Here is a 14,248-nt window from a genome sequence, read left to right on the forward strand (position 1 = left end):
GTCCTTGTTTTTGAAAGAAAAGCAAATGTTTTGTCCATTAAAATAACATAAAATTGATCAGAAATACAGTGTAGACATTGTTAATGTTGTAAATTGCTATTGTTGCTGGAAACGGCTGATTTTTTATGAAATATCTACATAGGTGTACAGAGGCCCATTATCAGCAACCATCACTCCTGTGTTCCAATGGCACGTTGTGTTAGCTAATCAAAGTTTATCATTTTAAAAGGCTAATTGATCATTAGAAAACCCTTTTGTAATTATATTAGCACAGCTGAAAACTGTGTTCTGATTAAAGAAGCAATACGACTGGCCTTCTTTAGACTAGTTGAGTATCTGGAGCATCAGCATTTGTGGGTTCAATTACAGGCTCAAAATGGTCATAAAATAGTACCCACAAAACACCAGTCTCAACGTCAACAGTGAAGAGGCGACTCCGGGATGATGGCCTTCTAGGCAGAGTTGCAAAGAAAAAGCCATATCTCTGTCCAGTGTCTGTGTTCTTTTGCCCATCTTAATCTTTTCTTTTTATTGGCCAGTCTGAGATATGGCTTTTTCTTTGCAACTCTGCCTAGAAGGCCAGTATCCCGGACTCGCCTCTTCACTGTTGACGTTGAGACTGGTGTTTTGCGGGTACTATTTAATGAAGCTGCCAGTTGAAGACTTGTGAGGCGTCTGTTAGAGCCATGACTAAACCAGACTCAAAAAACAGATAAAAGAACACCAGCCATGAAGAAACACACAGACATTTTATGAAATTTGTATTGTATTTTGCATTGTATTATGTATGTGATACGTGGTTGGGGTATGACTGTAATATGTGGTTGTCTCGCCTGGCTATCTTAAGATGAATGCACTAGCTGTACGTTGCTCTGGATGGGAGCTTCTGCTGAATGGCTAAATTGTAATGTAAATGTAGTGCTGTGTATATGTATGTATATTATGTATTTTATTTGTGATGTTGTTTCCTGTTTGGACCACAGGAAGAGTAGCCCTGCCTCGGAAGCAGCTAACTGGGAATCCTAACAAATACTAAGTACTAAATATACTCTATATATACAGTATAAATCTTGGGCGACCTAACTACCGTTCCCCGACCCCAACTTTGAATACCACTGATATAGAGAAAGGTTTTATATTTCACCAACGAGACTAGGCTACATCTAAGGAAAAACACACACACACACACACACACACACACACACACACGCACACGCACACACGCACACAGGCTCTCGTACCTTAGTACATATTTTTCGTTCTCCATGTCATCACATCAGTGATGTGTGAAGTGTTCTTTGACTGCTTGGCGACATGCTGCATATAAAAGAGACAGTGACACTATCGTCTTCACCCCAAGCAGATGGCTTTTCAACCACGACTCCTCACTGTGGATGCCAAGCCATGGATCATTAAAGATGTCAAGGACGTTGGGTAGGATTTTCTTTGCATGGTAAGAGTGCAATTAGACTTTGCTTTGCCATAGGGTTTGTTCCAATGAGATGGCAATAATGTGTTATTGGTGTTTGAGTGAAGACACATGCCTTTACTGGAACATCACCATACATCTAGACCTTCCTCTCAGCCGTTGGCCCACACTGTGACAGCAAGGCTTTAAGTGCTGGAAAAACGCTCACTGGTCAAAATGTGTTTTAGCAATTTATCTCAGCTAGCTGCTAGGACTTTGAGCCATGTCTTTTCCCCAGGAGAATGGTAGCTAGTGGGTTTCCCCTCGATTGTCCCTTAAACAGTTATTGTGGTGATCAGGAGAGACTGTTGCCCAGCCTGTTAAACTGCTGGTTCCTGTTCGGCTATTGTGAGTGTTATCTTAACCATGGGGGACCAAAGCACTCCACTGACTATGACTACACTCCACAGCCAGACAAAGACGATGAGCAGTGGAGAGAGGAAGATAGATAGAAGCTGACATCCAATGTATTAAAACTCAACACTATTAGAGATGAGCTTCTGGCGAAGTGAGGCATCATAGCTTAAGGCATAGATACAGTTCAGCATTATCTTTCCAGCGGTGTAAGCTATACTGAAGTCACTGAATGTTCATTGTAACACTTCATGTGTCATACATCATTTGTGAAATTTGCATTGTTTGTTTCTAACTAAATCAGTGCCTGGATAGTGCTTGCATGCTTGCTTTTGCTGTGAAAATGGATACTCGTACAATACAATTACAGTACAGTATGTTAGCAGTTTAATTATTTCAAATTCATTAAGTACTTATCATAATAATATAATATATGCCATTTAGCAGACACTTTTATCCAAAGCAAATTACAGTCATGCGTGCATAAATGTAATGTATGGGTGGACCTGGGAATTGAACCCACTACTCTAGGTTACAAGCGCCATGCTCTACCAACTGAGCTACAAAGGACCACCCCACATAGACACAAATCCTCAATAAAAAAAGGCCATGCCACACACATTAAACTTGGCATGGTGCTCCTTCTGAATAAACAAGCCAAAACACCTTGCCATTTCTACAATGTGTGTGGCCCACTAGCACTGCAGTTTCCAGGTTAGACACACTCAACACTGTGTGTGTGTGTGTGTGTGTGTGTGTGTGTGTGTGTGTGTGTGTGTGTGTGTGTGTGTGTGTGTGTGTGTGTGTGTGTGTGTGTGTGTGTGTGTGTGTGTGTGTGTGTGTGTGTGTGATATTACCCGCACGAGCATCTAACAGTGGAATATTAGAGCCAGGAGAGTTCTCACTCTCTGTAAGTACCTCTTATTGATAGAGAGGCTGACACAGTACTCATCCTGTCTGATACTGATGATGACACACAGCACGGGTGACACATGATAGACCCACACACAGCGGTGCATAGAGCCTCCCCCATCTCTCCATCTCTCTTTGTGTAGTCTCTCTCTCTCTCCCTCCCTCTCTCCCTCTCCCTCCCTCTTATCTACATCCTAGCCCTCTCGCTCTCCCAGCTCTCTCCCCATCTCCCTCCATATCTCTCTATCTCTCAGTGTGTGACTCAGTCCTGTGGTGCTGTAGCAGGTGTTCACCACTGGTGCCCTCACAGTGCACCACCAAGGACATTGCCCTCATTTACGGTTGACATCCTGGCATTGTCTCATGATAACTCATAACCAGTTGCTTCACCTTTTCAGTATGCAAACTTGGTACGGTTCTTATGAAACTTTAATCCAATAGAGGAGCAGGTTGACAATAACAGTATGTATAGTACATGTGTACATGCATGTGAACAGATGTATATGGGTTTATTTGTATGTGTGTCACTCTTCTTTCACAACATACAGTACTGATGATAGTATCAACCCATTCCAGCTTCAGGTCAGTAGAAACTGACTGTAGAATAGGGTAGAATCTCCCACTGACCTGGAGCCTGTTGCTGGACCATCTCTGAGAGGTCCTGGAGGTGTATGAAGAGGACGAGGCCTCCGGCCCCGAACAGCAGAAGGAACCAGAAGGAGCAGGGCAGCTTGACGGCCGTGGCCCTCATCCGTCTTCTCCCACGCAGGGCGTCCACTATCCTACACTCCACCCACAGCATCCTGCTATCCTGCCTCAGCTCAGACTGCTGCCTGCGGAGAGAGAACAGGGACAGAGTCAACGCAGATAGGACAGGACATAAGATATAGGAGCACAATATAGGACATAGCATGACATAGGATTAAATAGGTTATAATGACATTAATATAGGTAGGCTAATCATGGTTCTTCAACAGTTTGTGTTCACCTTACTGAGCGACAACTATAGAAACAAACCATAAAAAGGAAAAAACCAAGGAGGCGGGATGCAAATATATACTTTATGTAATCAGTGCTCGAAATAATCCAAAAAGGTGAAAGTGCAAAGTGCTAAACATAAAAATGAGCATACGTTTCAGTTGCTATGCCTTCATCAGTGCTGTACAAACAAATTAAGTGGAGACACGCACGTAAGAAGATGACACCTGTGTGTAACAGGTGTAACAGGTAACAAGTTAACTAGATACTGGTGAATAGGGGGTCATCATCGGCGTCTATAAATATACAGAATGAGACTAGAAAAATATAAATAATGAACACATATAATTGAAAATAAGAAACAATTCATGAGCCCGTATGAGTTAATTGATGTCATAACTGTAATGGCTTTCCTCTTCCTCTTCATCAGAAGAGGAGGAGCAGGGATTGAACCAATATGCAGCGGAGTTTGAAGACATATTTTATTAAAGAAAACACGAACTCGACTATACACTAACAAAACAACAAACGACGTAGACGCACCTGAACATAAGAACTTACATATAACGAAGAACGCATGAAACAGGAAGACTACATAAACCGAAAAAACAAACAAACCGAAAACAGTCCCGTGTGGCGCAACGACATACACAGACACAGGAGACAACCACCCACAACGAACACTGTGAAAACACCTACCTAAATATGACTCTTAATTAGAGGAACGCCAAACACCTTCCTCTAATTAAGAGCCATACCAGGCAACCCATAAACCAACATAGAAACAGAAAACATAGAATGCCCACCCAAACTCACGTCCTGACCAACTAACACATACAACAAACTAACAGAAATAGGTCAGGAACGTGACATAACCCCCCCCATAAGGTGCGAACTCCGGGCGCACCAGCACAAAGTCTAGGGGAGGGTCTGGGTGGGCATCTGACCACGGTGGTGGCTCAGGCTCCGGGCGAGGTCCCCACCCCACCATAGTCAATCCCAGCTTCCATCTCCCCCTATGAATGCCCACCCTCATCTTACCCCCACTAAATCCTTTTGGTAACATCGACACCAGGGGCAGCACCGGGACAGAGGGATAGCTCAGGACAGAGGGATAGATCAGGATAGAGAGGTAGCTCAGGATAGAGAGGTAGCTCAGGATAGAGAGGTAGCTCAGGATAGAGGGGCAACTCCGGACTGAAAGGCAGCTCCGGACAGAGAGACAGCTCTGGACTGGGGGCAGTTCTGGGTAAATAGCCGCTCTGGGCTAAGGGACAGCTCATGACTGGCTGACGGCTCTGGACGCTCATGGCTGGCTGACGGCTCTCGACGCTCATGGCTGGCTGACGGCTCTCGACGCTCATGGCTGGCTGACGGCTCTGGCCGCTCATGGCTCGCTGACGGCTCAGGCAGATCCTGTCTGGTTGGCGGCTCTGGCAGATCCTGTCTGGTTGGCGGCTCTGGCAGATCCTGTCTGGTTGGCGGCTCTGGCAGATCCTGTCTGGTTGGCGGCTCTGGCAGATCCTGACTGGTTGGCGGCTCTGGCAGATCCTGACTGACGACTGGCTCTAGCGGCTCCTGGCTGACTCTCGGCTCTGACGGCTCGGGACAGACGGGCGGCTCTAATGGCTCGGGACAGACGGATGGCTCAGACGGCGCTGGGGAGACGGATGGCTCAGACGGCGCTGGGGAGACGGATGGCTCAGACGGCGCTGGGGAGACGGATGGCTCAGACGGCGCTGGGGAGACGGATGGCTCAGACGGCGCTGGGGAGACGGATGGCTCAGATGGCGTTGCGGAGACGGATGGCTCAGACTGCTCCTGTCTGGCGGAAGGCTCTGGCTGCTCCTGTCTGGCGGAAGGCTCTGTAGGCTCATGGCAGACGGGCAGCTTTGCAGGCTCATGGCAGACAGGCAGTTCATGCGCCGTTGGGCAGACGGCAGACTCTGGCCGGCTGAGACGCACTGTAGGCTTGGTGCGTGGTGCCGGAACTGGAGGCACCTGACTGAGGACACGCACTTCAAGCCTAGTGCGGGGAGCAGGGACAGGACACACTGACCTCTCGAAGCGCACTATATGCCTGGTGCGTGGTACCGGACTGAGGGCACGCACCTCAGGACCAGTGCGGGGAGAAACAACAGTGTGCACAGGACTTAGGAGACGCACAGGTGGCTTAGTGCGCGGTGCCGGAACTGGAGGCACCGGGCTGGAGACACGCACCATAGAGAGAGTGCGTGGAGGAGGAACAGGGCTCTGGAAACGCACTGGAAGCCTGGTGTGTAGTGTAGGCACTGGGGTTACTGGGCTGGGGCGGGAAGGTAGTGCCGGAAATACCGGACCGTGAAGGCGTACTGGCTCCACTGAGCACCGAGCCTGCCCAACCTTACCTGGTTGAATGGTCCCCGTCGCCAGACCAGTGCGGGAAGGTGGAATAACCCGCACCGGGCTATGTAGGCGAACCGGGAACACCATGCGTAAGGCTGGTGCCATGTAAGCCGGCCCGAGGAGACGCACTGGAGACCAGATGCGTTGAGCCGGCCTCATGACACCTGGCTCAATGCCCAATCTAGCTCTACCAGTGCGGGGAGGTGGAATAACCTGCACTGGGCTATGCACTCGTACAGGAGACACCGTGCGCTCTACTGCGTAACACGGCGCCTGCCCATACTCCCGCTCTCCACGGTAAGCCTGGGAAGTGGGTGCAGGTCTCCTACCTGCCCTCGGCCCACTACCTCTTAACCCCCCCCCCCCAAGAAATTTTTGGGGTCTCCTCTCGGACTTCCAGCCACGTCTCCTTGCTGCCTCCTCATACCACCGCTCTTGGGCTCTCGCTGCCTCCATCTCCTCACGAGCGCGGCGACATTCCCCAATGTGAGCCCAGTGTCCTTTACCTTCCAATACTTCCTCCCAAGTCCATGATTCCTGTGTAGTATCCTGCTCGACTTCGCGCCGCTTGGTTCTGGATCGGTGGGTGGTTCTGTAATGGCTTTCCTCTTCCTCTTCATCAGAAGAGGAGGAGCAGGGATTGAACCAATATGCAGCGGAGTTTGAAGACATATTTTATTAAAGAAAACACGAACTCGACTATACACTAACAAAACAACAAACGACGTAGACGCACCTGAACATAAGAACTTACATATAACGAAGAACGCATGAAACAGGAACAGACTACATAAACCGAAAAAACAAACAAACCGAAAACAGTCCCGTGTGGCGCAACGACATACACAGACACAGGAGACAACCACCCACAACGAACACTGTGAAAACACCTACCTAAATATGACTCTTAATTAGAGGAACGCCAAACACCTGCCTCTAATTAAGAGCCATACCAGGCAACCCATAAACCAACATAGAAACAGAAAACATAGAATGCTCACCCAAACTCACGTCCTGACCAACTAACACATACAACAAACTAACAGAAATAGGTCAGGAACGTGACAATAACCTTGGAGACCAATAGCAGTCAATCAGATATCAAACCACCTTGGCTGGCCTTCAGTCATGGATAAATCAGCCAGTACAATCAGATATCAAACCACTTTGGCTGGCCTTCAGTCATGGATAAATCAGCCAGTACAATCAGATATCAAACCACTTTGGCTGGCCTTCAGTCATGGATAAATCAGCCAGTACAATCAGATATCAAACCACTTTGGCTGGCCTTCAGTCATGGATAAATCAGCCAGTACAATCAGATATCAAACCACTTTGGCTGGCCTTCAGTCATGGATAAATCAGCCAGTACAATCAGATATCAAACCACTTTAGCTGGCCTTCAGTCATGGATAAATCAGACAGTACAATCAGATATCAGACCACTTTGGCTGGCCTTCAGTCATGGATAAATCAGCCAGTACAATCAGATATCAAACCACTTTAGCTGGCCTACAGTCATGGATAAATCAGCCAGTACAATCAGATATCAAACCACTTTAGCTGGCCTTCAGTCATGGATAAATCAGCCAGTACAATCAGATATCAAACCACTTTGGCTGGCCTTCAGTCATGGATAAATCAGCCAGTACAATCAGATATCAAACCACTTTGGCTGGCCTTCAGTCATGGATAAATCAGCCAGTACAATCAGATATCAAACCACTTTGGCTGGCCTTCAGTCATGGATAAATCAGCCAGTACAATCAGATATCAGACCACTTTGGCTGGCCTTCAGTCATGGATAAATCAGCCAGTACAATCAGATATCAAACCACTTTAGCTGGCCTTCAGTCATGGATAAATCGGCCAGTACAATCAGATATCAAACCACTTTGGCTGGCCTTCAGTCATGGATAAATCAGCCAGTACATTCAGATATCAAACCACTTTAGCTGGCCTTCAGTCATGGATAAATCAGCCAGTACAATCAGATATCAGACCACTTTGGCTGGCCTTCAGTCATGGATAAATCAGCCAGTACAATCAGATATCAAACCACTTTGGCTGGCCTTCAGTCATGGATAAATCAGCCAGTACAATCAGATATCAGACCACTTTGGCTGGCCTTCAGTCATGGATAAATCAGCCAGTACAATCAGATATCAGACCACTTTAGCTGGCCTTCAGTCATGGACAAATCAGCCAGTACAATCAGATATCAGACCACTTTAGCTGACCTTCAGTCATGGATAAATCAGTCAGTACAATCAGATATCAGACCACTTTGGCTGGCCTTCAGTCATGGATAAATCAGCCAGTACAATCAGATATCAGACCACTTTAGCTGGCCTTCAGTCATGGATAAATCAGCCAGTACAATCAGATATCAGACCACTTTAGCTGGCCTTCAGTCATGGATAAATCAGCCAGTACAATCAGCCAGGCATATCTCATTCTTATATGCATCTATTGTTTTGCTGGGAACACACAACCTCTGATCAACTGGATCAAACGCAGGGAAGTGTATGTATCCCTCTGCTGAATTCATTAAGCAAACACATAAGGATGTTTGTAAAATGTATTCTGATAATGTTTCATGTTTTTACCATATTCCCAATTCCCATTTATGGGATATAGCTATTAGTATTTAGTATGCACTGTGGTCTTTTAAAGTATGATTACAGGAAAAACACACAAAAACTGTATGTGGACTGAATGTAGCACAGCTTGCAATGACAAACGTGTATTCTGTTCTGTTCTGTATAACTTACTGCATATCTAACTTCCCTTGGCAATAATGAAACAGGTGGCCCAGAAACGATTTATGGTCAGAATGAAATGATTATCACCATAACAAAAGGACAAAGAAAGATTCAGTTGGTGGCCCTATTCCATTCACTATTCAATTACTACCTGAGCCCAGGGTTTGACAGGGGTAAAATGGGAGGCAAAATCCTGTTCACCGCAGAGCTAATTATTAGCTTATTTATGGCAGCTGGCTGATCTGTGGTCAGGAGTAATCCGTTCTGCTGCTGTGATGGAGATGACCCATCAGTAAATGAGATGAGCCACCAAACTGACTGCTATTCTGTTATGTAGAAAAGACCAGGGTTCAGATGGTATTTGTTTCTTTCAAATAATCTGAGCAACTGACTGAGGCTGCCTGATGCTGCCAGGTAGGAAATATTTGCACTTTTGGGACTATTATGTTGTTTCCATTGTGCTCGGCAAGTTCAATCAAGCACAGCTGAAGTATAGGTCTGTTTCTGCACTCCTTTGTTACGGTTATCCAATTGGCTACAGTTTTGATAGTGGCAATGTCTCGCTCTCTTTCTGTTCATATCGCTGACATACGTAACATCCCACACTTCCCCCATCTAGCATACAGTCAGCCCCACACCTCAGCCGGCAGCGGCCCCCAGCCACCTCACACATTCCCCTGCTCCCTGTGACAGTGACCTGGCTGCCCATGGCTGGCTCTGCAGGGGACACGTACACCCAGACACACTCAGACAAAGGGCTGATGACGGCTCAGACGCAAACAGACATGCTCAAACACCCTCACACATAACACCCAAACACCTTTAGAGTAGCTATTCTCTCTATGGTGCATAACAGCAAATGCTACAGATGAAGTCACAGGTAGGCTATTAACATACAGACAGCCCCTGCAGTAGTGTTCCCATGTTCAGGTGTAAAAAGACAGAATATATTACACAGCATGGCTGAGAGTGCCAATGTCCTAGCTACACTGCTATATGAAGCTTTGGACTTTGTGAATGCTTTTTAAACATCCTTAATTCAATAAATGAAAAGCCATAGTGTTATTGTGTCCAATCACTGGACTATTGTCAATGCTGTTACATATAATTACAAGTTCGGACCAGAGAGCTTCATATTCGGCTTCATAATAATGACTTGCCCATTTGACTTCCTGACCTCAACCTGCAGAACATCTACAGTGGGCTACATGCAAAAATGACACACACACAATATCTCGTTAAGACAATGGTAAAAAAAAATCTTAATCTGGGTTTACATACAGTATCGATATTGTGCAAAATGCACAATTATATTTAATGAGCACGTTTGAGTAATATTCCAGCTATAGCAGCCTGAAACCCAGCAGACCAGCTACTGGGAGCTCATTAAAGAGTACCACAGCATGAGGCTAGAGAGGGCAAAGGAGTTGCAGCTGGTATTGTGAAAGTCTCCAATGAAAGACATTCATAGAATTATTATGGGGATGCAGTGAAGAATAGTGAAGAGGGAAGTTTGTTGAGGAAACAGTTTCTCAGTACAGTATGTGTGTGTCCCAAATGGCATTCTATCCCCTATATAGTGCACTACTTTTAACCCTAGCCCTGTGGTCCCTGGTCAAAAGCAGGGTTCTTTCTGCATACAATAGTTTTGGGCGGGTCGCCCTAGTGTTTTTTCAGATGCTGTTTGAAAAAAAGTCTGAATACAAGTAAATAAGTACAGTATAAAACACTGAATAGTACCACAGTCGTGAACAGGGTGTATCAGTCACCCAAGTCTATGGAAGCCACAGAATTTAGATTTTGTAAAAACTATTATTATTACAACATTAACAACATCTACACTGTATTTCTGATCAATTTTATGTTATTTTAATGGACAAAAAATATGCTTTTTTTTCAAAAACAAGGACATTTCTAAGTGACCCCAAACTTTTGAACAGTAGTGTAATGTACCTGTTGATGTGTTGAGCGTGATGTCACTGAGGGAGGTGGTTACCAAGTAATTGTCCAGTGTTGGTCCTTAAAACTATAATAGCCAGGGCCTCCCGGGTGGCGCAGTGGTCTAAGGCACTGCATCGCAGTGCTAGCAGTGCCATCAGAGACTCTGTGTTCGAGCCCAGGATCTGTCGCAGCCGGCCGTGACCGGGAGGTCCATGGGGCGACGCACAATTGGCCTAGCGACGTTAGGGAGGGTTTGGCTGATAGGGATATCCTTGTCTCATCGCTCACTAGCCACTCCTGTGGCGGACTGGGCGCAGTGCACGCTGACCAGGTCGCTAGGTGTACGGTGTTTCCTCCGACACATTGGTGCGGCTGGCTTCCGGGTTGGATGCGCGCTGTGTTAAAGAAGCAGCAGCTTGGTTGGGTTATGTTTCGGAGGACGCATGGCTCTCGACCTTCATCTCTCCCGAGCCCGTACGGGAGTTGTATATATATATATATTTTTTTAAACTACACTGCTCAAAAAAATAAAGGGAACACTTAAACAACACAATGTAACTCCAAGTCAATCACACTTCTGTGAAATCAAACTGTCCACTTAGGAAGCAACACTGATTGACAATAAATGTCACATGCTGTTGTGCAAATGGAATAGACAAAAGGTGGAAATTATAGGCAATTAGCAAGACACCCCCCAAAACAGGAGTGATTCTGCAGGTGGTGACCACAGACCACTTCTCAGTTCCTATGCTTCCTGGCTGATGTTTTGGTCACTTTTGAATGCTGGCGGTGTTCTCACTCTAGTGGTAGCATGAGACGGAGTCTACAACCCAGACAAGTGGCTCAGGTAGTGCAGTTCATCCAGGATGGCACATCAATGCGAACTGTGGCAAAAAGGTTTGCTGTGTCTGTCAGCGTAGTGTCCAGAGCATGCAGGCGCTACCAGGAGACAGGCCAGTACATCAGGAGACGTGGAGGAGGCCGTAGGAGGGCAACAACCCAGCAGCAGGACCGCTACCTCCGCCTTAGTGCAAGGAGGTGCACTGCCAGAGCCCTGCAAAATGACCTCCAGCAGGCCACAAATGTGCATGTGTCAGCATATGGTCTCACAAGGGGTCTGAGGATCTCATCTCGGTACCTAATGGCAGTCAGGCTACCTCTGGCGAGCACATGCAGGGCTGTGCGGCCCCACAAAGAAATGCCACCCCACACCATGACTGACCCATCGCCAAACCGGTCATGCTGGAGGATGTTGCAGGCAGCAGAACGTTCTCCACGGCGTCTCCAGACTCTGTCACATGTGCTCATGTGCTCAGAGTGAACCTGCTTTCATCTGTGAAGAGCACAGGGCGCCAGTGGCGAATTTGCCAATCTTGGTGTTCTCTGGCAAATGCCAAACGTCCTGCACGGTGTTGGGCTGTAAGCACAACCCCCACCTGTGGACGTCGGGCCCTCATACCACCCTCATGGAGTCTGTTTCTGACCGTTTGAGCAGACACATGCACATTTGTGGCCTGCTGGAGGTCATTTTGCAGGGCGCTGGCAGTGCACCTCCTTGCACAAAGGCGGAGGTAGCGGTCCTGCTGCTGGGTTGTTGCCCTCCTACGGCCTCCTCCACGTCTCCTGATGTACTGGCCTGTCTCCTGGTAGCGCCTGCATGCTCTGGACACTACGCTGACAGACACAGCAAACCTTTTTGCCACAGTTCGCATTGATGTGCCATCCTGGATGAACTGCACTACCTGAGCCACTTGTGTGGGTTGTAGACTCCGCCTCATGCTACCACTAGAGTGAGAGCACCGCCAGCATTCAAAAGTGACCAAAACATCAGCCAGGAAGCATAGGAACTGAGAAGTGGTCTGTAGTCACCACCTGCAGAATCACTCCTGTTTTGGGGGGTGTCTTGCTAATTGCCTATAATTTCCACCTTTTGTCTATTCCATTTGCACAACAGCATGTGACATTTATTGTCAATCAGTGTTGCTTCCTAAGTGGACAGTTTGATTTCACAGAAGTGTGATTGACTTGGAGTTACATTGTGTTGTTTAAGTGTTCCCTTTATTTTTTTGAGCAGTGTATAATAGCCATCTGTTCTTTAGCAAACAGTTGTCTTTCAGTCATGATAACTGTTCGTGTGTAGAATCTACACTGTAGATGACGAGTTAATGATACTAGTATTAAATTGCATCATACCATACACATTGACAATGAGTTAATTTGACATTCAAACTTCAACTGTACCTGAAACCGTTGTTCCTGGTCTTCCTGGGTCCAATGTATACTCCCACAAAGTCTGTTTTCCTGCATGGGTAAACACACATACTGATCAATAGAGATGAGTCTGTACTGACCTCCCGTCCCTCCCCTTTAATCAATGCTTAATGTTTTACAGACAGACAAGGCAGGAACCATTTTAAATCCTTGAAAAATAAAGTTAGTTAAACCTAAACCAGGAAGTTGAATGGAGATCCAAGGGCAACATGGAAGTGTCTAAAATGTTGTTTAAGTATTAGGCTCTGGCAAATTTTTATGAAGGTATCAATAGGATCAAATTCATTCATTCACTGTCTGTGCTTTTAGAATGCATGAGATGGATAGGCCTACCACTGTTCTATTACTCAGATTTGAGATGTGGGTCTAAGGATTGTTTCTTTCCACTCTAACAAATTAGGTCTGACATAACATAGAATAACTAATTAACAACATAACAGAAGCTGCTTTAGCCATATTGTCCGTATTGTCTCTGCTCACTCAAGATACTAATTCAAATACAAAAGGTTAGGTTCATAGAGAGAGAGAGAAAGAGAGAGAGAAAGAAAGAAAGAAAGAGGAAGAGAGAGAGAGAGAGAGAAGAAAGAGAAAAAGAGAGGTATAACTCTATCACCTACCTGAAACCTAATGCAGAGGAGTCATCTAAGCTGTGCTCTTTTGTACTGTCCTTTACTGAATTACGCTCTTCACATTCAATCAAATAATTGCAGCGCCAAACACAATAATGCTAATTACAGTTTAATTAAACACTGCTTTTCCTTCACAGTTGTATTCAATCAGCAACCCATATTAAAGTGTATACATAATGCTATAATATGAAGCCACATCAGAATAGATCGTAGAAACTCATATTGCACTAAAGTCTGACTAAGACCTTGGAAGCTGTGCATGCATATATTACACAAAATATGTGTCTTTCATTAGCTGTGAAGGGGCTATATCTAAACCTCATTAATAAGCAAGGCCAAAAACAGGAAGTCCTGAGAGATACTAGCACTTTGTTTGATGTTGCATCAAATTTTGTTGGTTTGTCGGTTTGAATGAATTACATCAGCGTAATATGAGCGTAATATACAGAGTGGGCCAAAATTCCTCCACTGCGATATGAGAGACTGATCAACAACTACAGGAAGCATTTGGTTGCAATCATCACAGCTAAAGGTGGAAAACCAGG

The 14,248-nt window shown here is 45.9% G+C and overlaps 1 protein-coding gene across 2 annotated transcripts in view; it reads right to left on the bottom strand.

Moving 5' to 3' along the window:
• The window catches only part of LOC129834678 (carbohydrate sulfotransferase 8-like), a 223,781-nt gene that overhangs the window by 165,474 nt on the left and 44,059 nt on the right, over positions 1–14,248 (bottom strand). Inside the window, exons 2-3 of one of the 2 annotated variants that reach the window (XM_055899889.1) lie at positions 13,045–13,104; positions 3,362–3,567 (exon numbers count right to left, since the gene is read on the bottom strand). In XM_055899889.1, coding sequence (XP_055755864.1) covers positions 3,362–3,536 — 175 coding nt within the window. In that variant the 5' untranslated portion in view covers positions 3,537–3,567; positions 13,045–13,104. The remainder of the gene's footprint in view (positions 1–3,361; positions 3,568–13,044; positions 13,105–14,248) is intronic. The other variant, XM_055899890.1, reaches the window with a different exon arrangement.

Source organism: Salvelinus fontinalis, chromosome 35 (genome assembly GCF_029448725.1).
Source record: "Salvelinus fontinalis isolate EN_2023a chromosome 35, ASM2944872v1, whole genome shotgun sequence".
NCBI lineage: Eukaryota > Metazoa > Chordata > Actinopteri > Salmoniformes > Salmonidae > Salvelinus > Salvelinus fontinalis.